Raw genomic sequence first — 25,909 nt, 5'->3', positions numbered from 1 at the left:
TTAGTTCTCTATGTCATTTTCTTTTCCTCTGCACAATATTATGATCCTAAGCACTCTTTTCAGCTCTAACTGAATGCATTGTCACTTTCTTTGCTAGCTTTGTTACATAATTCCTGATCCAGTTTGTGAATTCCGTAGGGTCATGGAAGCATGCCTGTTCCGCTTGCCCCTGCATGAGTTCCTGGAATTGGTTATTCAGCATTGTTATACTCCTGCGGCTCCGTGGGAGCCTGTTTCAGCGTGGTTTGTCCTTGGCTTCCATGTAATAATGTCCCTGCAAAAATGTTCCCTGACAAAAACGTTGCTGTTTTTTGCTGAGACATTACATTGAGCATGCGGAGGGACACCCTTGCAACCCCAATTTTTATTTTTTTAATTGGGAGCAGGGGACATCCCTGCAACCCGCCCCTATACATAATGTCACCAATGGATTTTCCCAGTGACATTATGGTATGGGGACATTATGTATGGGGACATCATGTATGGGGACATTATTACCTGATACCTAACCTTGGAGGTTCAAAGTTTTTATACTCCTATTTAAATCGTTTATTTCAAGAGAAAGCAATGAATGGTCGCTGCATACATTGGGAATAACGTGTAGCTTCATAACCCAAGTCCCAGTGTAATTGCCTTGAACAGCGTCCTTCAGTTCCCCATTTACCATTATTAAAGGCCATTCTGCCAGCTAACTTACCCAGTTACACCCTTTTAGATCTGTAACTTTCAATTTAGGAATGCTGTTCGCCAGGATAATCCTTTTACTAGTGTACAATTTGCTGGACTTTTGGCATTGAGATCACCTCCTAGTAAAATTATGTTTCAGGGTGATTAATAAAACAGTCTGTTAACTATGGGGGTCATTCCGAGATTGGAGGTAGCCATGGTGCTATTAGCACAATGGCTGCCTCCAATACCGGGTCCGGGTCCGGTCTGGCTGAATGGGGACTTACCTGGTCATTCCGACCCTGGAGGACCCAGTAAGTCCCCATTCAGTAAACCATTCCCCATTCCCATTTGAGCCCCCATAGGGCTCAATGGGAATGGGGAAGGCGCTACTTACGGGCCCGCAAATAGTGGGCCCATAATTAGCGCCCTGGTCCCTTAGCGGTACCCGCTAAGGGACCTCGGAATTGGGGGGTAAGGGTTTACCGGCACCGGCATCCTTACCGGTGCCCGTTAACCCTTACCGCCCAACTCAGAATGACCGCCTATGACCGTAGATACATCTCAATTTTCTCATTACTCACACATCCTGGAGAGTCATAGATATTTATTAAGATAAATTCTTCGGCCGAGCCAATGTATTTCACTAGAAGCTAGAGTAGCACTACAACATTGATAACTTATTAGTTCCTTAATATTAAACTCCATTTTTTGCACCAATTAGTAAGCCACTGTATGGTCTGCCATCTTCGTGCTACTTTAATTCATTCTTTTGTAACCCTCCAAAATCAAATCAGCATTCAACCAGGACTCTTTCAGGAGGATGAAGTCCTGCCTCCATGGTAATTCCCAAAAAAAAACATTATGAAAAAAATGATTAAAGCCCCTTATATTCCAAGATGCTATTTTTGTAGGTTCCGGAGGTGAGCTTGGGAGACTGTTGGTGATTCACCAATGGAGCTGATGCTGAACAATTCCAGTCAGACATTCTTCTATCACTTTCGCTGGTATTTTCCCAGTCGCAGTATATTCTGAATTTATCATAATGTACATCTTTCTTGGTCATCAGAGAAAAATCCTTCATATATTTACAATCACTATTTCCTTTACAACTTATTGGTTTTCCTTCATCCACTTTTTCCTGCACTTGTTTTAAAATGTCATAGCCTGGTTTCCACAACAACACTCTATTATCATGAACCATATTGGCTATTAAGGGGCTTTACAATGAATACACACTTTCCTGTTGTAATATTGGCCTAAATATTCCACCCACTCGATATTCTTATTATTTAAGAACCTTAGAGCTGGTATTTGATTTATCAAATTGATAATATTCGATCGATTTAATCGTGGATCTGTCTCCTTTTTAAAAGAAGCTCAGTCATTATAAGGTTTCTGCAAGAGAAATTGTCATTCACATCTACCAAATGCACATTGCCATTTGGTTCCTTCTGCAATCATCTTTGCTATCCTTTCCTTTCTCTGCAGACGTGGGCATACATTTTGTTGGTTGCTGACTCGTTTTAGTTGGTAGTACTTCCTGTTTTGCAGGGTCTGTTGATCACATTTTCCTCTGATCTTAGCTTTGTGGCGATATGTTGTTAAGTTTCTTTGTTGCCTTCTGTGACTTTTTACTTAAGGTTTTAGATGTCACTGTTCCAATTTCTTTAACCTCGTTCTGATTCTTCTTTTGGGATTCACCCTGTGGTTATGCCATTTTTCCCTCAGGGACAGTTTTATACGTTGAACCTTATTGACATAGTTTTGGAGTTGTTGAAACTTCAATGATTTCACTACAGTCACATAATTCTGTAATGACTACTTTTCTGTTTATTTCTTTTTTTCTTTGTTAGAAGCTTTATTTTGATATCAGATGCACTGGAGATTGTTCTAGTATCAATGACTTCCCTCTCAAGTTTGACATTTTAGACGCCATACTTCGCTAATCAAGTGGTTCTTATTTCAGAGACACTCATTTTCTACATTTTCCATCTCAATTGAGTTTATAGTATAATGAGCCTCTGAAAAGTCAACAATGTGTACCCTCACTGACTGCCAGATGTTTCCTCTCTTACTTCACTCATTCTAATCAACCCATTCCCCTTCTTTGAACTCTTTAGCTGGATTCCGAATATCGGAACGTGACATCTTACTTATCTCTTCTCTTATTGAGTTCAGTGTTACAGATTGTTCCGTAACTTCTTCAGACATCTTGTAATATAGTTTGACAAGAGATTTTAGGACTAAGTGAAGCACTTTTTGTGATGACGCAACAGGAGTAGACATCGGGCCTCATTAGAACCCAGGCGTTAAGGGTTTAACGGCGCCGTTAACCCTTAACGCCTGATTACCATTTTAATGCCTGCTTTTAGCAGGCGTTAAAATGCAAGGCGCTAACCCGCCTTGGTGCCAATTACGGCACCGTAATTTACGGTGCCGTAATTAGCGCCTTCCCCACTCCCATTATGCCCTATGGGGCAAAAATGGGAATGGGGAAGGGTAAATGGGAGATGGGGATTTACCGCCTCACTCACCTTGGAATGGGGCGGTAAATCCGTCATCCACCATGGTGTAAACAGAGTTTACACCATGGTGGTAAAGTAGGGAACTTACCGCCTGGGTTGTAATGAGGCCCATCATGTCTGGATTTAATGACAGTCCGGTATTATAAAGAAATTATTTTTCATCAGAATGATAAACCTGGACAAGATATAGGAAATACCCGTAAATGTTGTAAAAATCAATCATTTGATTAAATTCAACAATAAAAAAAGAAAAAAAAAGACATTTCACAAACTTGAAATGAGTGTTAGGTTAATGCTGAGTTGAGAGATATCGTTATTCATTAATTGTTTCATATTTTCCAATTCTTGGGCTATTTCATCACAAAGATTTCCTTGTACTTAGAATGTTTTAGAATTGACCCATCGGACTCAACACCAGGTGCGGGGCTTTGAGCTACCACATGCATACACTCCATGTTCTCTTCTGCAAACGCTCAATTAGCTGGTTTATTTCCACTCTTGGGTTCATCTCTCCACTTAGACCTAAGTTTGAAACTTTTCCAGTTGTATTAACTGGTTGATATTTTGTTGACCTCGCACTTATGGCTGATGAGCTCTATTAATTTCCATTTCTGTAACTCCCGTTCCTACCTGACTCGGACATTTCAAAACCTACCTGAAAAAATAGCATCATTGTTGCTGTCTCTGTGGCTTGAACATTCTGGTTCGAAATGTGAGCTCAGCCGCTCTGTGCATCTAGCTTCCCTGCTGATATCTGATGATCAATGTCATTCAACATTATTTGGCGATGCTGTCGGGATGCGACACCCCGTTAGTGACCTTATTCAGATATGTCATCTTTTCACCTTCTTGAAGTCTTCTTTGACTTCTTATTCCACTATTTCATAGGAGTTCATTATGTTCCTTCTTACCCTAGTTATTAACACCACTTTCCTCTCGGCAACAAGCTTCTTTATCCTGAGCGCCACCCTGCTGGCAGACTTTATTCCTCAAATTATAGGCCATTTTGCTTTCGACAGAGGTGTGTTTTTTTCTTATTAATCAAACGTTCACTTGTAGACGTGAATAAAGTATATTGATTGGTTTAAGGTGGTGGTTTGGACGATTCTCTCGCACCAAATGGAGAATACAGGAAAGGGTCGTTGCTATAGCCACTTAGAATCTGCGCAGTCTTTAATTGAAGTCATATTTGTATAGATCAAGTATTCTTATAAAGTTTCACATGTCTCCGTGTTATTGATTCACTCAATTAATTTAATTATATCTAAGAGTGTTTTGTAGAAATCTCACATTCTTTCACACAACAAACACTCTAAAATTGGAGACAAGGTAAAAGACTGATGTAAAAGGCTGATGCCTCCTCGGGTAACTGAGAAAATACCGAATGCCTGGTGCCTGTGGTATCAGATGCCACATCGTTGATCCAATTCAAATAAATACACGTACTTCCGGGCTCTGAGTGTCAGTCCTTCTTTGCTGTTTGCTGGGCTGCTCCGACGAGCTTCCACTGCCGAAGGCTATTGTCAGTTGGAACATGACCACGAATTCGGTACGTGTCACTTTCCTCGCGGAAGTCTTCCATGGCACCCTCGGTGAGCAAAGAGCCGCCATCCCGCAGCCACGCGCTTCCATTTCTGAACCACTGGCGTAACAGGGGCCCCCGCACCCACCGTGGTGCGGGGGGCCCCGCGACCACATGTTCTTGAAGGGGGCCCCACTTGGAGTAAAAAAATATTTTAAAAGGTTTTTTTTTTTTTTTTTTTTTTACATTTTCTTTTTGAATTCACTCTGCATTTCTAAAGAAATTATTTCTGTAACAGAAATCATTAATTTCTTTATGAAGGCAGAGTGAATACAAAAAGTCCGGTGGCTACCCCGGCCCCATGACATGAAGACCCTAGGCTGGAGGCCTCCATGTCATGGGGTGGGGGAAGCCCTATGACTTCAAAAATAAACTATTTATTTTTGAAGTCACTCTACCTTCATAAAGAAATTATTTCCGTTATGGTTCAGTGCTTAACAGAAATAATTTCTTTATGAAGTCAGAGTGACTTCAAAAAGAAACAATGGACCTCATTACGAGCATGGCGGTAGCCGGGCCTGTATGGCAGGCACGGCTACCGCCATGCTCGCTACCAGCACCGCCTCCCGCGATTGGGCAATAACCAGCCCATTACAAGATGAATGGGCCGGTAATTGCCCATTCGCGGGTGGCGGTATTGCCGGGCTCCCGATCCCCATTCTGCCCAACAGGGCAGAATGGGGGTGGGGAGCATGGTTGCGCCGGCACCGTTGATAACGGTGCTGGCGCAATTACAAGTTATGCTTGCGAGTGCCGCACAGCCCGCCAGGTAAGACCTGGTGGGCTGTCAGGAACCCGAAAGTAGAACTCGTAATGCGGCGGGACGGTTTGAACGGTGCTAGTGCCTTACCGGCACCGTTCATACCGTAACCGCCAGGGTCCTAATGAGCCCCAATGTATTTTTTAAGTATTATGGCTCCCCTCAACCAATGACGTGTGCATGTGTGAGTGCATGGTGAAAGGATGCACACTGAAATCTATGGGTGGCTGCCTGGGTGTGCCTGTATGGTGAAAGTGTCCACACTTAAATGTATAGGTGACTCTGTGAGGGTATGGTGAACAGGTGCACAATTAAATGTATAGGTGACAGCCTGTGAGCCTGTGTGAGTGTATGGTGAAAGGTGCACACAAATGTATGGATGGCTGGGTTTGCATGTACGGTGAAAGGATGCACACTTAAATGTATGGGTGGCTGCCTGGGTATGCCTGTATGGTGAAAGGGTGCACACTTAAATATATGGATGGCTGTGTGTGCGTATGTATATATGGTGAATGGTGTATGTGCTTGTGTTCAGGGGCGCAACAAAACCTACATTTCAGGGGGGCTAACTTTTCAAATGTTGGGAGAGGTGCTAACTTCACGTGTGGTGGGGAGGAGCAAACTTATTTGTGTGGGGTCATCTAACTTCTTTACACATTTTAATGAGACTATTCTAGTGCAGTTTCAATGTTACACGCAGTTAACTTTCTGCTTTAGGTTTGAAAGCACCCACTTATGGGCTGCTGTAAGAATGACTTGTCTCCTGTTTCCGCTCTACCCTTCCAATCACTCCCCTGGCATGCAAGTACTAAACCGACATCACAATTTCAATTGCTTAAAAAATTTGGCATTTGAATGCAGGTACTAACAGTGAAATGATGTACATTAGTAAATGCTGGGCCGGGCCCTTCTTAATGGCAAAACCCAGGTGCTGTTTAACATCTGTGTCCTTTTCTGTCCGGCAACTGCTCTGAAGGTCAACCTGGTCAAGACAACATAGGCCACAATTTAGTGCTGAAGCCCAGTCAGCTCAATGGTGTTGCACCACTACTTGTGTTTAATGCCTTGATTAATTATTAGTAATCTTTTTTACACCTAGCCCTATTCTTCATCATCCCAGTACTTGTGTATGAGGCAGTACTTGTGTTTTAGGAACTATGCCGCATACACAAGTACTGGGATAAGGTAGAGGTACATGAAGGTATTGCCTGACTTAGCTACCTGTAATCTTCATTACTCCTAGTCCCACTCTTCCTCCAGTACTTACCAGTGAGGCAAGGAGCCTCATACGTAAGCACTGGGACAAGGAAGAGGGACGTGGAGGTAATTCTGGGCCAATGAGCTGACTTTGGTGGTTGGAGTAGGGGATGGAGGAAGAAGGGATGTGTGGGGGGTGGGGTTGTGCAATAAATCATAATGGACGTCCATGTCCATGCTAAGCAGGCATGAAATGTGGTATTAGTGGCTAGAGAGGCATTTTGGTGCAGCCAGTCTAGTCATTCCTCAGTTTGGTATGACTTGTTTACTGGGAATTTCTGATAAAGCAGTCCTGCTAAGTGTATTTACCTGGCTAGACTGGCATTTGTGTTCTGCCAGTCTAGCCTTTTTTTTTACTGCGGCACTGTATATTTTTCTGGGCATCTGTGATAAAATGATATGTTATGATATGATAAGTCATAGATAACGCACCTGTACACGAGTGTTTTTAGGCACGACAAGACAAGAGAAGGAAAACTGAGGGAGGACAAGACAAATGATCTTACTAAGCCTTGTGTCATTCAGATCGTACAAGTGTGAGAACGAGAAGTGCAAGGGGAAAGGGAGGGGGGAAGTGCATGGGAGAGGGGAGGGGAAAACAGGGCAGCAATGCTCTGAGTAAGTGCCGCCAGGGCAGCGCGGCTCTGGGTAGTGCAAGGAGAACAAGGGACTGTAGGGTTACAGTTACAGACCATAACTGCATGGTAGGGCTGGAGGCAGTGCAAGGGTGACTGATCAAGAAAGAGCCTGGACTCACTGAGACAGAGGGTAGCCAAGCAACCAGTTGGTACAGCGGACAGGTAGGTCAGCAGGGTAGGGAGCGAGAGAGAAAGCAGAGGAGAAGAGGAACTTTTTCAGCTGCTTACGGAACTTCAGGTGGTCCAGCTCAAGTTTGGAAGGGTCAGGGAGGCCATTTCAGAGGGAGGCGCCTGCAAGGGAGAAGGATCGACCTCCCCCCCACTCTCTGCCTGGAGAAGTATCTAACCCTTAGGGCTCAAGAAGGATGGTATTTTGGAAGATAGTGTTGGATGTAGTGCAGATACCAGCCCCAGAAAGCCTGTTGGACAATGAAAAGGGTGTTGAACTTGATCCTTGCAGCCACCGAGAGCCAGTGGACAGATTTCATGGCTGGAGAGATACAGTCCCTGGGCTTGAGGCCAAGGATAAGTCTTGCAGTCCTATTCTGGATTAGTTGCAGAGGGTGGAGAGTAGAGGAAGGCAGATTGAGAAAATGGCTGTTGCAGTAGTCCAGCCTAGAGTGAACCAGAGCTCTGGAGACAGTGAGCTTCTGGGGAAAAGTGAGAAATGGAAGAGTCCCTTTGAGGAGGTACAGCTGGTAGTGGGATTTCTTGGCGACGTCCGAGATGTGAGGAGAGAAAGAGAGAGTGGAGTTGAAGATGACACCAGGAATGAGCGAGAGAGGAGAGTAGGCTGAGGGGAGCCTGAAGGAAAGCTGAGTGTCATCCGCATAACACTGTAAGTTAGAGGAGAAGGTAGAGATCAGGTGGGTAAAAGGGGCCAAGTAGAGGTTGAAAAACCAGGGTGAGAGGATAGAGCCCTCGAGAACGCCACATGTAGAGAGAGGTGGCGGAGTGAAAGGGACAAAGTTGGACAAGGGAGGGGCGGTCCAAGCAGAAGTAGGTCAGCCACTCCGGAGCCTGATCCATGATGCCCAGGTTCTCACAGAGTCAATTGATCAGGATGGCGTGGTTGACCGTGTCGAAAGCAGAGGAAAGTTCCAGGATAATGAGGACAGAAGGAATGCTGGAATCAAGGTTAGAGATCAGATCTTCACAGGTGTTCAGGAGAGCAGTTTCCGTGCCTCTGGCAGCTCTGGAGCCAGACTGATGGTCATGGAGACAACCAACAGATTCAGGGTGGAGTGTAAGCTGGCAGTTGGCCAGCTTTTCCAAGAATTTGGGAGAGGGGAAAGTTCCAGTGGCAAAAGAGTGATTACAGAATTCGGCCAAGGCTGGATCGTGTCAATGTGGTCCTTGATGGTTCTGGAGGAGCAGACGAGCACCTGTTTCGATGACACTTCCATAGATCGGACTTGTCTAGAAACCTTGTCAGGTGTTAGAGAGAAAGATGAGAAAGGAGGAGAGGGAGAGATGGCCAAAGTGTTCTTAGAGAGGAAGAGGGAATAGTGGACAGGATGGCCTGAGTTTTAGCGGAGAAGCGAGAGGCCAAAGCCGTACAGAGGGCCTGTAGAGGGAACAGGAGAGGTAGAAACCGCAACAGGATTGGCCAGTTCCTTGCAGATTTTAAAGAGTTTGGCCGTGTTGTTAGAGGTCGCAGAGACGCAGGCTTGAATGTATGCTCTCTTCTTTGAGTCTTATTGCTTCGACTGGCATTTTGGTGCAACCAGTCTAGGTATGTCTAAATGTGGCCTGGCATGCTTTACTGCAATGTTGTTACTTGTCTACACTGGTCTACATTGTGCAGCCAGTTGGACATGTTTTTATTGTGGCATGGCATTTTTAATAGCAATGCATTAATGTTCATGTGCACTGTTGGTGACTTGCATGTTTTGGATTGCTGTTACCCTACACAACAATAGCAAACACTGTGGCTTTTTAGTCAATTTTTCTCAGAAAGTGTGCTATATATTGCATTAAATGACATATTTATATCTTTCTCCTAGTGCAGTGTGTGGCATACCCCTTCATCAACACGTTTGTGCGTTTTGCACAAGCGTGGTAATCTAGGGCGGCCCAAAGTGTGGCGCGAATCGTGATTTGTTGCCGTCTTGGGGGGGCCCCCTCAGCATGGCTTGCAGGGGGGCCCCCAGAGCTTGTGTTACGCCACTGGTCCCAATGGGAAGAGGCTGAGGTACAAGGGCAGGCTGTGGCAGAGGGGATATCTCTTCCTGAGACTCCTCTACCTCCTCTGACTCATCCTGCAGATTGAAGCTTGACTCTAAACTAGCATCCTCATCATTATCTTCCCCATTTATTTATTTGTTACATTTATATAGCGCGCAGGCAGCCCATGGGCATTGTGGCGCTGTTACTTGTAAGGGAACTTAGTTACAAAGGGTACAGGTTGTGCCTTGGGTTACAGTGAGGCAGGATCCTGTGTTAAGCGATAGAGAGTATCATACACCATAATACATCATACATGTTAGTCATGAGAGTTTGAACATGAGGGGTTGGTTAGGTGAACAAGGTAGTTTTCATGACTTTGTGGAAAGCAGTCAGTGAAGGTTCAGCTCGCAGAGAGGTGGGAAGGATTTCCAATGTAAAGCAGCAAGGTAGGGGAAGCTGGCGCCACCTGCTCTAGCTCTTTTTTCCCTGGGTACGGAGAGCATATTGGCATAGGGTGTCCTGGTGGGTCTTGTGGAGGAGACCGGGTGGATTCTCTGGGATAGGTACGCTGGGGCTGAGAGGTGGACGCTTTTGTGGGTGATGTTTAGCGCTTTGAATATAATCCTTTCCTTTATGGGGAGCCAATGGGACGCTTTTCTGGCAGCAGTGATATGCTCTCTCTTGGCAATGCCTTGTGCAGCACGCAGGGCGCTATTCTTGATTACTTGCAGCTTCTTGAGGTTTTTGTTGGCGGCCCCTAGGAAGAGAACATTACAGTAGTCTAGCCGGGAACCAGTTATGGCTCTGGCTATGTTGGTACAAGTGTCTTTTGACAGAAAAGGCCTGATTGCGTTGAGGAGTTTTGCATGGTAAGCCGCAGAGGAGGCGATTGCGTTTACTTGTCTGGTCATAGATAAGTTGGAGTCTAGTTAGACGCCTAGCGTTTTTACCATGTCCAGTACTGGAATTCTGATTGAGTCAATGGTAAAGTGGCTAAACTGGGCGTCCAGTTTCTTGAGGGGGTCAGGGGATCCTACGAGTAGGAGCTTAGTTTTGTCGGAGTTAAGGCAAAGGCCATTGATAGCCATCCACATTTGGATTATATATGTTGTGGAGAGTTGCGCAGTCAGTGTCATAGTCAGCTGTTAATGTGAGAAGGATCTGAGTGTCGTCAGCGTAGTTGGTGTAGGAGATGCCCATGTCGTCAAGGATAAGGAAGAGGGGGCGGGTAAAGATGTTGTAGAGGGTGGGGGAGAGGCAGGAGCCTTGGGGCACACCGCATAGCATGATGGTGGGTGACGCAGTGGCTAGGTCAGAGAAGACATGCATGGTCCTGCCTTGGAGGAAGGAGGTGATCCATGTGGTGGCTTCTTGGGAGAAGTTGGCTGTGGAGGTGAGGTGATGGCAGAGGATGGACATTACCTGGGTTAGTAGGGGATATAGGCCTACTACCCAAACTTTGGTGATTTAACAACCTTGTAATCAATTCACATTGTTTTCCTTTCAGAGTGAGACCCTGGATTTACACAAGTCTTTCAGTTGATCTACTGTCAGGACAATCAGGGCTGCCTCATTAAATGTATCCATATTTGGCATGTTACAATTGCTTAGCTTTTTAGTGGAGCTTAGCCTTGTGGCTGGTTTAGTTGGGCATAAGTACAGCAAATAGTCAATGTAACCACGTTACGCCAATCCCACCACCTGCCACCAGTGTTAGGCAAGAAGTGATGTAATACTGTGTGAGACTACACAACACTTGTCCACTTGGTATTAGGTAACCCACCTTTGGTATCGGGCTGTACTATACAAGTCGGTAGTGTGACTGAGCAGCCAGGTCTATCTCAAGAGGGGTAAATGTGAGATGTAGAGCTGCAGCAATGACATTCACAAATACAAGTAGCCAAGTAACACTTATACTCAAGGTTTCAGTTATAAATAGTTATTTATTTAATATCAATTTTAAATAAGCGTTCTTTAAAAGGGGCAAGATATGTAACAAATATACTTTAAAATACTTTTCCAGAATCAGCATAAATTGAGTGGATACTCTTTAGAGATGCTTTTTACACACTTCCTACACCCGGAGGTGACTTCATTCATAAGGACAGTAATGGCATTTATACATCACTCGTACACTTTGCAGATTCTGAGTTTGCAGAAAGGAAAGATTAAGGGAAGGAAAAAGGTTAAAGAGGTTCTCGGGACATGTGAGTATACTTAAATCTTCCAATGAAGTCTAGACGAAACCTTTCCCAGCAATAACAGTCTAAAAACAGGTTATCACCTCTGATGGACAGAAAATATCAGTCAATGGACTAGAAAAGTCTGCAGGGGGGTAGGACAGCCAAAGTCAATTGGAGCACAGTCTATGGAGCTGAGGCACTTCGTATTTAATAAAAAGTCTAGCACAAAGTTAGAGAGTTTTGTAGAAATCAATTGTAGGGTCAAAAGCTGTTACACTTGTGGAAAGCAGAGTTGAAATCAACTCTAACATAAGTAGTCACTGCAAGTCTCAACAGAGGAGCAAAACTAAAGACACACTGAGGTAAGTACCCAAAGTCTGAACAGTACCTCTGGTTTGAAGAAGATTGGTCCAGCTGGATTCTGTCCTGTTGCAGCGATGCATATCCTGGGTTCCTGAGCCTCAGTCGTGGGGACAAGAGGGAGGACATCTGGAGGACTCCTGCGGCAGCAATTCGGAGGTCGGCGGCAGCTATGGGCTCTTTTCAGATCAGCAACAGTTTGCGGTTTCAGTGCTCGGTAAACAGCACCACCACAGATCTTGGATACCGGTTGGGCTTCCTTCACTCCTTGAGTCCTGCATTCTGGTGAGGGGCTTGGGCTCTGGTCGTTCTGCGTCGGGAGGGTCTTAGGACACTCCTGGAGCTTCTGGCCAGATTGCAGACGTTGCACTCTACTACGGATTTCCCGACCCCTGGTACTCGGTTCCTTCAGCAGCAAAGAAGTACAGCCAGTCTGACAAGATGATCCAGTGGAGTTTGTCTCAGAGTTAGTTGGTCCCACTTACCCAAGGGAAGAACGTGTCCCTTCCGGAGCTTCTCTTGTCGATCAGAAAAAGGAGTTTCAGCAGAGCAGCAGGGCTTCACCGGGCAATTCAAAGGTCCAGGAGGATGCAGCAAGCTCCGTTCAGTTTCTTCATCGGGTGTTCTTCCCAGTGGTCCACTCTGCCTCTAGTCCCAAAACCCTCCCCTTTTAAGAAGGTTTCTCCCATTCATGCATAGCTTAGGCTGTCAGTCACACAGCAGTGTCAGCCAATTAGAACTGGTTGCATTCAGGCACTCCTAGAGACCAAGGACAGGGGAATTTCGGGAACCACCCTCACTTCCTGCCCTTCCAGACACACTGGAGCCAGAGGAGGGTTTCAGGACTGAAGCCCACCAAAGGTAAAACCCAAGAAAGACCTCACAAAACAGAAAATGGCGTAAAAAGACCGGCCCATTTTGACAAGAATGGTCACTCATGGGTGCTATACTGCAGCTGAGGGTTCAGCCTGCGGTAGAAAAGCACAATGGCAGGAACATTAAACCACTGCCACCAGCCATTTAAAGTAGTGAGGGTAACATAAGAAATGTTACATGAGAATGTAGGATAAGGGGCTACTAGGCAACCCCCCAGCACTTCACGTAAGATGGTGTATGCTGGACCTGCAAAGAGAAAGGGTAGGTAAAGTCAATTTCACTTTACTATTCTTGGGAACAGTAGTTCACACAAGAAAAAGTATTTAAACCTTATGAGAAATCTAAATGATTTCTCTGTGACACTGCACTGAGGGGCTGTGTGTCACCACACCAAATGTAGATGCCTATGGAGTTGTCAGGCTCCAAAATCAGTGGAAACGCATAATCCAAATCAGGTCAAAACAAATGAGAGTGTGAGCAAAAGGTCTCACTCATTCCAGGGTTAAAATTAGAAGTCCTCAAGTCCAGCAAAAGAGCTGGTGATCTCTAAGGTTGAGGGTAATTAGCACAGAATGGAGAATTCTCCCTAACGGTCAACTCCAATTTGTTCAATATTTAGCAATGTGTCTGCAAATGCTGGGTGTACTATATTTCTGCTTTCAAGTAGTATTAGATCGCAACTGATTTCACTAAATGGGTTTCCCACATCTTGTATTGCATGAGTAAGAGACTTGATATCTTTTGCAAAAACCATCCGTGAATGCTTTTTGTCCGTGTGGTGCTGCTCATCTTTTTCCAATCGCTTCACCTTTGTAGAATTATATTCTTTAACTAAGCGGGCCATCTCAGGACCAGAAACCATCCAACTATGCAGAGCTGTTGGCTTTTCTGTCAGGCCTGCAGCCCCTCCATCACCTTTGACTGGTGCGTTATGTTGTTCACGGGCCTGATCAATGGCAATAGCACAGAATGCATGCTTTGACTTTTTTGTGAGAAACTTTCCTTTCATGAATTCTGCATGGGTGTTGGGGTGATGCATTTTAAGTGAAACCATTTCACGTAAGTGGACAGGAATCCATCGTGCATAGTGAGTATGGTCCAAGGAAATAAACAGGGAACAACCTTGGATAGCGCTTCTATATGGAGGTGTAAAATCTTCTCGTATCACTCTTATAAAAGTCATCAAAAGGAGTTCTAGTTTTAGAATGATGTAAATTGGGTACATACATCACTTCTTTCTTTACACCAGTCTTCAAGTGACTTAACCTGACTGCCATCCTGTATATCGTGGCTGTAGTCATTGTAGGCCTGCTGCAGAAGTAAATATAGACTACTGGCTGTGATTTGATGAGCCCTATGGGTTCGAGTCACATGGGAACCGTTTATAAATGAATCCCCTTTTCCACTTTTGGTAATATTAGTCCAAACAAGTGCTCCAGTTGCCCCACTTTCATCCAAGAGATTTCCAAGAAACTTGAAAACTGGCACCTCAGTATGCAGCCCACCAAATATTACAATAAATTGATCTTCACCATGGGTTGCTGTCCAGTTCCCTTGGATTTGTTTTACCAATGCGTCGAGTGGCTGGCCAAACGTAATGATTGGAAACTGCCCAGGATTAAGGCCATTAACTGCTGTTTTCACAATATCCATTGAATGGTGAATCATGGCCACTGACATAGCATGTTCTGGAAATGAAAGAATCAGGGATGAATGTGTGAATTTATAATCTTTTGGAGTTTCTGCTTGTTGACTTGCGTGGTATGCTGCCCAAGTGGTTATCACTAGCCAGAACCTGTGTTACATGCTTCAGTCAGTTGTAATCGTTCACAATAGCTTGTGGCGTAACTTGGTAGTCAACTCTAGTTCTCTTCTATGGTTGGCAGAGGACAGTCGGTTCTCATAGCAGGAACAGGGGGCACACTGGTGTAGCACTCAGGAAGATGTTTAGTCACATTGTCGGCACAAGGATTTTTAGTCCTAATCCGATCAGTTCCTGGAAATTATCATCTGGATGTTGAAATATCGATATTCCCGTTTGATGGAAAGGGTCATGAGATGTGGTAGAGCTTAGATTGTATGGAGTTTCCCTTTCTCGGTTGTGTTTGAAGGCTCTTTCAGACTCCTACTCCGTACGGCTCACAAAATTGTTGTACATTAGTAACTGCAACAGTGACGATTTGTGGTGGCAATGTTGAAGACCTTGACTGTGCTTTAATGTTTGGGATGATCATAACCATAGCAACCAGTGCTAACAGAGATGCTGGCACAGAGTCTTCCGGACGCTTGTTTCAAAAAGATCTGTTGAAGTAATTTTTCATTTTAAATGCCTCTTTTCTCTATATTTGCTCCTTTAGCAAGATGAACACCATAACTATCTGCATCGTATTCACATGCCTTGCTCAGTGCAGATCCAATATCATTATTAAATTTAAGCATCACATGACAGCCTTTCTTATGTGCTTCCATGTCAGGAAAGTAAGCAGGTATCCTGTTTTCCAACTTTTGTGGAATGTATGCGTCCTGAAAGATCACTGCCAAGTTGTTTCATCCTTATGCTGTACAGATTGCATAGGTCAACACGTTTTTAAATATGGGTGCAATTTCATTTTCCGTTCGAGCGTCTTCGATGTATGATGTAAGTTCAACAAACGAAATACCATGCTTAATTTGATCCCTATCAGTTTCTTGTGTTTTTATTTGTCTCTTGCTCTATTATATAATATGAGGCATGAATATGGTACATAGCATCTTGTTCCATAAGTGTTATAGTCACTGGTATAATGATAACCTTCAATAAAAGTGTCAGACAATTTACATTAACGAAACAAAGTAAACAATAGATTCTTCACTAACCTGGATCCTGACGGAACTTGGGAGAAAGTGAAAATCCCCCGAGTATCTCTACCTCCTCGGACCCAGAATACAGGGCGTACGAGGCAGAGAACCCCGGGAAACCCTCTGGGGAAAAGAAAACGTGAAGTTCCTGCTGAGGAGGTATTCGTGTTTTCTGCTGGTATGGGAATGTCTTCACTTGAGGATATTCGTGCGAGTTGCCCTCTGTCCCTGATACGGAATTAAAGAGGATAGTGATAAATCATTTATCCCACATTCACTACAAACAGTATACTATATGTCTCCAAGGTTACCTGATCTACTGGGATTCAGTGTTGAAGTGATCGGCGGCCAGATGATAGAGCAGGAGGTAAGTAGCGGGAGAGAGCGGAGTATTAGAATAGAGCAGAAGACGATTAATCACAGAATAGCATAGGATATGTGTTCGTAGATGTGTGTCTGGGCGAGACTTACCCTGCAGGGTGACAATACTCGGTGTGGATAGTTCGGTGTACAACAACTCACTTTCCTGGATAGACGGACTGATGTGGGTGTTGTTAAATCGGGACGGAACGGTTCCCGCATTCTAAATTGTAATGGCAGCACATTAGCAGACACCAGAGTGGGATGAAAAAGGAGAAACGATAGGCTAGAAAAGGTTAGCGAATTTACGAGTGTTAAATTTTGGCAGTAGCAACGCAGAGAAAGTCTTGGGAAACCGGTAGATGAAGCGAGTGAAGATTTAGGGGCAGAGCCAATCAACCAGTAAGTATCTGTGAGACTAGAACTGCACGTGGAACATTAGCCTTCATCTTGGGAGTGGAAACGGATAGACAAGCAATCTGTCGCCATCTATGCCACAGGGACCATCTAAAAGGATCCCTCATAACAACAAGATCGCCTGCACTCAATTTAGCAAGCAGTAGTTTGTCTTCTAGTTTAAGGGCACAGTGACGAACGCGAGTATCAAGGCCGAATGTAGATGCTGTACACAGTGATCTTCCAGCTGGGGCAAGCATGTCACAAAAAAGCATATTTGTTTTGTATTCAATTAACTTTTTTCTTGAACACTGACGGATGAATTTCGTAGAACTATCAGCATTATCCACTGGTGATCTATTTTTCTTTCCTCTTTGCAGTTATGTTTTATTGAACTGCAATCTACATGATTTGTGAAACTGAACTATGTTGTACCAATGTTGCCTCGATATATCTGCCTTCCTCCAGACGCGACAGATGAATTGGCCTTGGTAAACACCCAAAATGACTAAATCCCACAAGCAAATCGGATATTGTCTCATAACGGGCTCCCTTTGTATCATATTTAGTCTCTGCTGGCCAGCGAAGAACCTCTGAGTTGTCTTCTTGGCAGATGAAACACTTGTTCCACTCTGTTTCTGTGATTTGTCTAGAAGTATCAGGCTTGAATGGATTCATCAGCTTATGCACTTTCTCCATATTTTTTTTCTTTATGTTCTTAAATTGTCATACAAACTCCTTCATCTGTAAACAAAAAAAGATAATATTAGACTACTCTTTTTTCGCACCCTTGTTTTGTGTATGCATTTTTATGAACTATTGGATGTTTTGCACACATTGATAACATGAATTCACAGAAGATTACATTTAATATGGAATTGACAGCATCAAATAACACGAAAGAGCTGAGGCCGCCATTTTGAATGTCCGCCATTACTGTGGGGGTGGGGGAGAATCTGGGATGGCCTCATAGCCAAAAAAAAACTTTTGCACATGTAGTATTTGTGCCCCAAGTTTCATGCTTCTATCATCAATAGCACAAATCTTCCAAAAATATCAACTATCTGCTGCACTATGTGGAAGATTTCCATCTTAGAGGGGAATCGCCAGATTTTTCAAAATGTTAGGAGCCCCATTAATGGATTCTGCATGAAGTCTGACTTCCTAAACAGCATTACATTCATACCATGGTAGGCTGGTGGACTCCCTTCCTCAGTTCAAGTTCAGGTCTGTCACGGAAATGGACATGATGGTTATCTTAGAGAAGATAAAACCAGCTAACTGCAAAGGAGATGTTTGCCCAGTCACTATTGTTTAATCTTGCTCCACACTATTAGCTCCTCTCATTACCAAATGTGTTAATACATCCTTGCATGAGAACTATGTGCCACTCGAGATAAAGCAGGCCTGGATCTCTCCTCTTTGGAAAAGACCTTCGTTGGATCCTGAGTTAGCAGGAAACTATTGCCGAATCACAAGTACACCTTAAATCTTGGACAAAAAAACTGCCCATGATCAAATTCAAGAATGCCTCCGCATACAGAACATCGTAGGCCCCAAGCGATCCGGTTTCCAAAGCTTTCAAAGTACTGAATACACTTTGCTGGCTGTGAAATCCAACATATTTCCTCTCTGTGACTGAGGAAATACTGCATTACTGATACTTCTAGACCTCACTGCAGCTTTCGACCTGATTTATCATTCTATTTTGGTGGCCAGACTGCAAGACCACGCCTCATTTCCTGTGAGGCCGCATCCTGGGGACAATCCTTCCTGACCAACCGGACAACTATGAGGATGCCATAGCAGAGGTTTGCAATATGTATAGGTATCTGGCCCTCTTTTTTGATGAGGGCGGCCTATGTCATGAGGGAATATAACCATTTTAGAAATACAGGGATATAGGCTACCCCACCTATCTGACACTTGCCGGGAATGGATCCAGCACACTTTTAACAAATCACAACATGTGGTCTGTACATAAGAGAGCACCCAATATGCATGTAACACATTGACAATTTTTATTTTTCATGTGATTTAAAAATAGCATAACAGGGCTATTATCAAAACCTTTTTCCTGCCCGTAGTTGCCGGGGATATACACTGTTTAAGGTATCTAAAAAACCTCATACATTGACTCTTTGCTTTCAGTTTTTTGCGCAGTGTGGGTTAGTACAAAAAGTGACTTGGAATGTGGTCGTGATGACCTAACATCTGTCTAGTCGACACTAAATGGTGTTTCTGGCACGTAGGGGGCGGCTGGTATCCTAGTGCCGTCTTCAGGACTGTTGAAGTGGACTGAGTAGTGTCACTGATGTACCCCAAAGTTGGAACATCTAAAGGTAAAAAGGTTTTAAAATTAGAACATGGGTGTATCTCTACAGGGACGGTGGTGCCTGAGAAGTGTACTGTACATAATCCTACCTGAGCCATTGCTTTCCAGTATCACAGGTGTGGAGAAGAATTATCAGTTCTTCACTTAAGGCGCCTTCTGTGCGCTTTGTATTACTGGATCCTGTATGACTAGGGTCTTGTCTTCAGCTAGGTAGCTGTAGAAGATAATAGTTATATGGTTGTGTTGTCAAAAACTACTATACACATCTATTTTACGTGCATAGAAAGCCATTTCTGGCGGTGGTGGTGGAAAACTACTTGTGCCCGTAACGTGAGTCTCTCGAATGAGCCATAGGCAGTCTATTTCGTGAGAAACGCCATATTGGCAGTGGTAGTTGCCATTTACATTAGATCTGTGACTCTGATCTGCCCAGAGCTGTGTACGTGCTCGGTAGCTACGTGACAAAAATGGTGTGTGAGGCTCAACACCGTGATGAGTTGCTAAACCTGGTAGATAGAGTGCTCCCTCTTGTGCCTGCTTAGCGCCTCTACCGTGTAGATGGGAGACCGCTCTGATGCGGCGCTCTGGGCTTATCTTCTACAGCTACCTAGCTGAAGACCAGACCCTAGTCATACAGGATCCAGTAATACAAAGCGCACACAAGGCGCCTTAAGGGAAGAACTCGATAATTCTTCTCCACACCTGTGATACTGGAAAGCAATGGCTCAGGTAGGATCATGTACAGTACACTTCTCAGTCACCACCGTCACTGTAGAGATACACCCACGTTCTAATTTTAAACCTTCTTACCTTTAGATGTTCCAACTTTGGGGTACATCAGTGACACTACTCAGTCCACTTCAACAGTCCTGAAGACGGCACTAGGATACCAGCCGCCCCCTACGTGCCAGAAACACCATTTAGTCACTTTTTGTACTAACCCACACTGCGCAAAAAACTGAATGCAAAGAGTCAATGTATGAGGTTTTTTAGATACCTTAAACAGTGTATATCCCCGGCAACTACGGGCAGGAAAAAGTTTTTGATAATAGCCCTGTTATGCTATTTTTGAATCACATGAAAAATAAAAATTGTCAATGGGCCTCATTACGACTCAGGCGGTAAGGGGTTTACGGCGGCGTAAACCGCGCCGACCCTTACCGCCTGATTCCGAGGTCCCTTAGCGCCATGGAGGTTTTAACACCTGCTTTTAGCAGTTGTTAAAATCCATGGCGCTAAGGGACCTTGATGTTAATTACGCCACAGTAATTTACGGTGGCGTAATTAACGCCTTCCCCACTCCCATTATGCCCTATGGGGCAAAAATGGGAATGGGGAAGGGTAAATGGGGATTGGGGACTTACCGCCCCGCCAACCTCGGAATGGGGCGGTAAGTCCACCAACCACCATGGCGTAAACATAGTTTACACCATGGTGGTAAAGGTACGACCCAGGCGGTAATTTACCGCCTGGGTCGTAATGAGGCCCAATGTGTTACATGCATATTGGGTGCTCTCTTATGTACAGACTACATGTTGTGATTTGTTAAAAGTGTGCTGGATCCATTCTCGGCAAGTGCCATAGCAGAGGGCCATGTTCTGTTGTGTGGGATCCCATAGGCGTCGTGTCTGTCCCCTACTCTTTTTGACATCTTCACCTTGCCCCTATTCGAGCTGTTGGGAGTCAGAAAGCATAATATACGACAAATACGCAGATGACACGCAGTGCCTTATTCTGCTTTCAGGCAATCACTCCCCAGGATTTGGAGATCATTAATACCATCTATAAACTCACACCCTCCTGGATGGTATGTAATGGATTGGCTCTTAATAATGCCAAAACTGAAATTGATTGTCGGCACTGCACCTAAAATACGAAATCTGGACACTGCGTACCGCTCCTTTCAAATTGCGGATTGTACTCTGACAACCCTTTCCAAAGTTAAAACCTTGGGAATATTGCTCGACCGAGAACTTAGCATGAAAGCCCACATTAGCTGCTTGGTTTCAAGTACTTCCTACTACATCAAACTCCTGGCCCAAATCAGACCATTCCTTGATTCCTCCCACGCTATTATTGCTTCTCGTCTCGATTATTGTTCTACCCTGTTATTGGGCATAGGAAAAGGGGAACTTAATCGTCTCCAGCTAGGCTTCTCTACATTGGCTACCTGTTGGCAAGCGGATCAATTTTAGGTCTCTGTGTCTCAAGGGCACAATGTTTTTCTGTGGTGGCATCTCGTTTGTGGAATGCCCTTCCTCTGGACCCTAGTACCTGCTCCTCTATTGCTGCCTACAAGCGTAGACTGAAAACTATTTTGTTTGAGTTATCTAGCCTCCTTGCTGCTGATGGCCAATCTGTCCTCCTTGCCTGGCTGCTCCTTTGTTTTCCTGTCTTAGTCTGTCCTCGCGCTTCTATGACATTGGGCTTTATCCCGGCGCGTTATAAATAAATAAACCACTCTGTGTTAAAAATGAATACTGAAATTGGACATGCACAGACTTGCCTCTGCTAGACCTGCTTCACGACAACCCCTACATCTGCCATGACATTTCCTACATGGCAGTCACAGGTGAGCTTTGAACGGCTGTAAAGATGCCCCTGGGACACAAATGTTCCAACTCTCAGTGGTTAGGTTCTTTAACTATTGGCCCCTCCTGGGTCTTGGCTGTCTGGACTGGTTTCACCTGAAACAACTATTTGGGTCCGCCCAGGAAACTCCCCTTTGAGCCCACCTGTGAAGACTTGGCATTCCTCTGAAAAACAGGAAATCTCCCTATGGGGTTATCTGGAAACCAGTGCTTCAAAGGTGAGCCCTGGCAGTACAATGGACAGCTACCAGTGGAGTGCTAGTTATTGGAATCCTTTTGATGTAGGTAGACCGAGGCTGGGGGCAGTTAGAGTAGCCAAGGCGAGAGCTACAGTCCAGAGAGGAATCCCACCATCTTGGATTTTGCTAGAGCTCCCAAACTTCCTGTGCTCACGCCCTGACTTCCTACAGACAAGGTATTCTGGGACTGACATCATCAGACACGTGACGCTACCATGGAGTCAGAAATTAAACCCTTAACAGGCTTGTCCCTGTCATGGACTAGTCTGCTGTGGCAGTTTGCTTCTTAGTTGAGTCAACTTTGGATTACTGAAGAAGGATTCACTTGGAACTCCATTGGGGTACAGTCTGCTCCAAAGTCCTCTGCCATAAAGGTGAAGATAGAGGGAGACCTTGAAGGAAAGGGCAAGCCCCCTCACCATCCCAGGGGCATATTTGGGGTGACTGCAGTGGACCAAAGCCTCCCTGTAGTCTGAAAACGATAACAGGATTCCCCTTGCTCTGGAGACCCTGAACTGGGTCTCCCAGCAACTTTGTAGCCCAGAAGAAATGCAGGGCCTGGCCCCCACAGAGTTAGGGTTTTCAAACTGGCTCTGCTGTGCTCAACTCTTTTCGAGCCTCTGCCGGACACACACTGATGCCTTCAGCACTTAGAGTTCTTTGACCCGCATTCATTGCTTCCAGCTGTCTCAACACCGCCTTAACCCTTTGCAGCTAATGGCTTTAAACCATCTCAGCCTCTGACTCAATACATGGGGAACAGCTGACTCAACCCATCTCAAGATGCCAACTTGACTTGGTGAAAGTTAGGATCTTGCTTGCCCACTTGAACCCCCGGCAGGATCATCCCAAAACATCTCGAGACACTCTGCTCGATCCATGGGACCTCATTGCCTTGTTCTGTCTTGATTGCTGAGATTCGACTCCATTGAGAAGCCTGCTTGCCTCGAGCTGCAGTAAAGTTCATAGAAGCCTGGCTCGACATGCTGAAGCCCCCAAAGAGAAGCCTAAAAAATGAATGTATTTTCAGTGGCATTGTTGTCCTGGCCCACTTTAAAGGGACGTAGCAACTTGTAAGAAACCACTCACTACCTTTTTAAGACATTACAGTAATTTGTACACTGCTACTGGTAAGTTTGGTCCTAACCACTATGAGGACCGCTTGAGGGGGAGGCCTGTGATTAAATGAAAAGATGTACACCGCCTTGTGCAACAAGACATGTCTTTATTGCACGCCGTTATATCTGTAACTGCCCTTCTTCCTTCCACCGGCCCCTCCCTAGCCTAACGTCACTTCCCCTGGTCCAGGCCCAAACGTGGTCCTTCCCACACATAACAACGAGGGAGGGCGTCTCATCCAAGTTACGACATGACAGCTACTGAAATGTGTGTCTGTCTGCACACACAATCAAACCCATAATCCATTATCTTAAAGTCTTCATTGTCTGTGTCTTTTTCCAGTAGAGGTGAGTTGGTGGTGTTTTTTTTATTAGTTATGTATAATTTCAGTTTAATTAAAGGTTCCTATTTCTATAGATAGTTGGTTGGGCATTCCTTTATTTTGGTGCCACAGTACTATTGTTTGGGTTGCTAATGTACCAGCTCACATCTCTTCTGAAGATGTACCATGTATGTTGTGCCTTCTTTCACCTTTATGATTGGGATCACTTCTGGTTTAGTAGTAGCGTGGAGCCGAATGGGCGCTTTAGTCACTAACCTGCCCCTTTACTCCTACAGAGCAGCAGTCTTTTTGTCTCGGTGTCATGTTTGCATGAGAGCAGCGCAGTGTCTCTGCTCCCTCTCGCACACTGCCACAGGTGGCCTCTGCCCCTATGTAAAGGCAGATGAACTGTGGATGCTGCGAGCTGTACAGAAAAGGGTGCGGTGGTGCTTGGCGCCTCTCGGACCAGCCGTTACCTAAGAATATAGTGTGAGCAGCTGCATTTGATGGCATTGCTGGAATTATTTGAGTTCCTGGGATTTTGAAGGCGCTGCCTACGATCTGTATGAGTATTCAGGCATTTGTGGCAATATCTGGCATATTATGCCCAGGGGTGGACTGGCAACCAAAAGAGGCCCTGGAAAGTGGCCCCATATTACACATTTTCAGCAAGCCTAACCCTTTTCCTCTGGGAACATTTGTAAATACCACACAAGAGGCCCACGGTGCAGAGGCCCACCAGGAAATCTCCAGAGTTGCCTGTGGGCCAGTCCAGCCCTGATTATGCCAAATGATAAGGGTGCCTCCACATTTGGTGGCAAGAGATGGTGCATGGTGCAAGCACCTCTGTGTCTAGTGGAACACCCAAGCATATGGTGGAGGTCTCCGGACATATGATGTTAAAACCCTTAGTATAGATAACTGGCAAGTGATGGGAGTGCCAACTCGCTGAGCACACGAGGGATGAAGAAATAAAATGGCAAATAATGGCGGTGTTTGGGCAGATCATGACCTGGCAAATGATGGTTTAGTTACTAGACTATAGCTCGTCATGCCCGTTTACAAGGTATCCATGTGCATTGATTGGGCACATCATGGCAATACCTGGCAAATCATGGCAAAATCACCCATGTGCTATTAGATGAGTACAACCAAGAAATGGAAAAGGGCGTGGGTGCAAGTACATATAGGGACAAAATCTCTTAATCTCGAAAAAAACATCTTCCCAATACCCGCTACAACATTATTGCCTTTCACAGTCCTCGTTGGGTCATTTTCTTCCTCTCTCTCATTGGTTCATAGTCCTCCAGCATTTATCACTTTGATGGTCCCTCGGTTGTGGTAACCCAGGTCCTGGCTTCACCACCTCCAGTCACGTGCCTCTTGTGTCCTGTGCTTCATGATTCCTGGGCCCGAAGTGCTTGGCTTTGCTCTCTGCACTGCACCTCCCAGACGCCCCTTGGAGCGTTTCTAATTCAAGCTGCCTGCTTTCTACTCACCCCTGTGTAACTGTAAAGCACTCATTGTGTTGTGTGTGGATGTGCCTATGCTACGTGTGGGCACCCCCTGCCTTGAGGACGATGGATGGACGGATGGACGGACGGACGGACGGACGAGAGCCTGTCTCAGAAGGAGCTCTATTTACCAATGTGCATCCTCTTCCTCATTCAGCCAGTTCCCAGCCTAGCTCAGCAAGCCGGCCCGGCACCATGAAATGTTCACCTTGTGCAAACCTGTACTGCATTTACGCACCCAATGGAAACTTGCAGCGATGCCCAGAAATTGTGCATTTATTTCCTTTTTTTGTTTTTGCAGGTTCATAATAGGAGATTACTCCGAGTGTGCCTTCCTGAACAGTAATGTCCTAAGCAGTGGATGTCACAGCAAGCACAACTGGATCTGCACCAGCAAACCCTTTGATCATCAAAAGCGGACAAAGAGATAGTGAACTGGGACACATGTACTCTTGGGGCCGGCCGGAAATGAGCACTTTAAGGCATCAACAAGTGGGACATGAAACTGTTATTGCTGCTTGCGGGGTGGGGAGGAGGGGAGGTACTTGAGGGTGGGGAGGGGCCTCCAGCCGGACTCTACTTTTTCTTAAGTTCATTTCTTTACAACCTGCAGGGCAAGGACACGCTTTTCAAATTGCAATTAGTCAGGAATGTATGCAGGGTCAATGCCAAGTCATGGGGCGGCTAGGAGGGAGGTGGGGGACAAATCAGTCGAGTTGTAAGGGGAGTGTGAGCCTGGCGCAATGGTGCCTATTCAGACTCATGCAGGCCCTTGGCCAACTCGGGAAGGCTCATGCGGAAGTAGGTCTGTTGATAGTTTCATTTTTGATAATTTTTTCCCAAATTATCTGCTCACATGTTCACCCAAAAATGTTGATGGTAAATTGAGGTTGGGCAACGTTGGTGGGAGTGGGTTGAGGGGGCGTGTTGGGTCAGAGGAAGTTGCGGGAGTCTCCCCCCTATTTTCTATTAAAAAAAAGAGCAAACACATTTGAGAAATAAAAAATGGGAAAAAATAATCAACCGCCATAGACCGTTTGGGCTGCATTTGATGTTATCAGGGGGTGACGTGGTGAGAGTGCTGCACGCCCGAAGTGAGGTAGGGCACAACAACTGGCAACAAAGGCGGTATGGGGGATTCTGAGGAAGAAGGGGCCATCCTCATCACCCCACACT

The 25,909-nt window shown here is 45.1% G+C and overlaps 1 protein-coding gene across 1 annotated transcript in view; it reads left to right on the top strand.

Annotated features, from left to right (window-relative positions):
• LOC138580152 (C-type lectin domain family 2 member D-like) overlaps nt 1–25,246 on the top strand; it is a 357,666-nt gene extending 332,420 nt beyond the window's left edge. The window contains exon 6 of the mRNA XM_069650477.1: nt 25,035–25,246. Coding sequence (XP_069506578.1) covers nt 25,035–25,164 — 130 coding nt within the window. The 3' untranslated portion in view covers nt 25,165–25,246. The remainder of the gene's footprint in view (nt 1–25,034) is intronic.
• Nucleotides 25,247–25,909: the final 663 nt, after the last annotated feature.

The sequence above is a fragment of the Ambystoma mexicanum genome, chromosome 3p, assembly GCF_040938575.1.
Source record: "Ambystoma mexicanum isolate Mex_15411 chromosome 3p, UKY_AmexF1_1, whole genome shotgun sequence".
Classification (NCBI taxonomy): Eukaryota; Metazoa; Chordata; class Amphibia; order Caudata; family Ambystomatidae; genus Ambystoma; species Ambystoma mexicanum.
The sequence above is the reverse complement of the archived record's forward strand: the minus strand, read 5'-3'. Positions and strand labels throughout refer to the sequence as shown.